At 53.1% G+C, this 1,684-nt stretch overlaps 1 protein-coding gene across 1 annotated transcript in view; it reads left to right on the plus strand.

The window, feature by feature from the left end:
- The window catches only part of VDBG_08970 (vacuolar protein sorting-associated protein 13a), a gene marked incomplete at both ends in the record, with an annotated part of 9,777 nt that overhangs the window by 3,198 nt on the left and 4,895 nt on the right, over positions 1-1,684 (plus strand). Inside the window, one exon of the mRNA XM_003001128.1 lies at positions 31-1,674. Coding sequence (XP_003001174.1) covers positions 31-1,674 — 1,644 coding nt within the window. The remainder of the gene's footprint in view (positions 1-30; positions 1,675-1,684) is intronic.

Genomic DNA, 1,684 nt, shown 5'->3' on the forward strand with positions numbered 1-1,684 from the left:
GACAACAACGAGGTCGTATCCAAACGGGAGCAAAAGGCCATCGAAGCTGCCGAGAGCGACGACTACGAGATCGACGTGGCGGCAGACACCCCCAGGGAGGACGCTCAAGCCAACACAGCATCAATTCGGGTCAAGGTCGATCTCAAGAGTATCAGACTCATCCTGAACAATGACGGCATTCGGCTGGCGACACTCTCGTTCAACCACGCTGACGTCGGGGTTTTCTTGCGGGGCAAGACTATGCGCGTGTCTGCTAAACTGGGCGACCTGAACCTCGTTGACGATGTCAATCAGGGAGTGCCCGACGACTCGCCCCTCCGCCGGCTCATTGCCATCGAGGGCGACGATTTGGCTGATTTCAGATACGAGACGTTTGACGCCGAAAACATCAAGACCTACCCTGGATATGACTCCTCCATTTTCTTGCGGGCTGGTTCTTTCAAACTCAACTTCCTTGAGGAACCGTTCCGCAAGATTATCGATTTTGTCGTCAAATTTGGCAAGATGCAGGCCATTTTCAATGCGGCCCGCCAAGCTGCCGCCAACCAGGCAAATCAGATCCAGCAAAGCACGAGCAGGTTCAAATACGATGTGGTTGTCAAAACGCCCATTGTAGTTTTCCCACGAGTGGTGCAGCTTGGCCAGCCAAAACGCGACCTTTTGACAGCCTACCTCGGCGAGATTTATGCGCAGAATAAGTTTGCACCACTTGACGACTCGGAGGACGCACAGATTGCTACGAAGATCTCAGCCGGCATTCGCAATATTCGTCTGACTTCTGATTTCAATTACGAAGCTGACAATTCCGAGGAGCTGGAGCTCATCGACCACGTGGATCTCGGATTCAATGTCACGTACGCCGAGCACCAGCACGGCAAAAAACGACCTGAATTGGAGATTCAAGGCACCATGTCTGACTTCAACCTCAAGCTGACGCAATATCAGCTCAGATTTCTCATGGAGATCTCTAAGTCTGTACCAGCAGCCTTTGCGAGTGACTCGGATGCGCAGGTCGAGTCGGCCGAACAGGATGTTGACGAAGACACCCTGAAGCGCGCCAAGTCAATGCCAGTTGAAAAAGCGTCCGGCGATGATGATCAGCTTGTCGATCTGAGCCCGGAGCTCAGGTCGCGTGACAAGACGTGGACCACGCTGGACCTCGTGTTTCAGGTGCAAACTATTGGCATGGAACTCATCATGGCGCCCGAGGATAAGCCTGTTGGCAATATTGAGACGGCCAGTCTCTCAAGGTTTTCGCTGGACGACACGAGAGTCAAGACGCGGATGCTCAACGATGGGTCTCTTGAGGGCGAGTTCGTCATCCGTTCATTCACAATTCATGACAGTCGGTCCCGCGACGCCAATAAGTACCGTCGTATCATGACATCGCTCAACAAAGATGTCCAGCAGCTCATGGCGAGTGTTACCATGACTGGTGGAAAGGACAAGAGTTTGATTGCCATGGTAACGGTGGATAGCCCTCGCATCATCTTTGCGCTCGACTACCTCTTTGCCATCCAGAACTTTGTGACAATTGGATTGACGGCCGAGGATCCCCTCGCGATAGACGATGAATCGTTGCTCGACGTACAGTCTGCCGAAGAGTCGGATGCGGATCTTGACGCTGTATCCTCACGAGCAGTCTCGACTAAGCATACAACAGCCAGCCAGCAGGTCGACACCA

Source organism: Verticillium alfalfae, genomic scaffold, assembly GCF_000150825.1.
Source record: "Verticillium alfalfae VaMs.102 supercont1.13 genomic scaffold, whole genome shotgun sequence".
NCBI classification, from domain to species: Eukaryota; Fungi; Ascomycota; class Sordariomycetes; order Glomerellales; family Plectosphaerellaceae; genus Verticillium; species Verticillium alfalfae.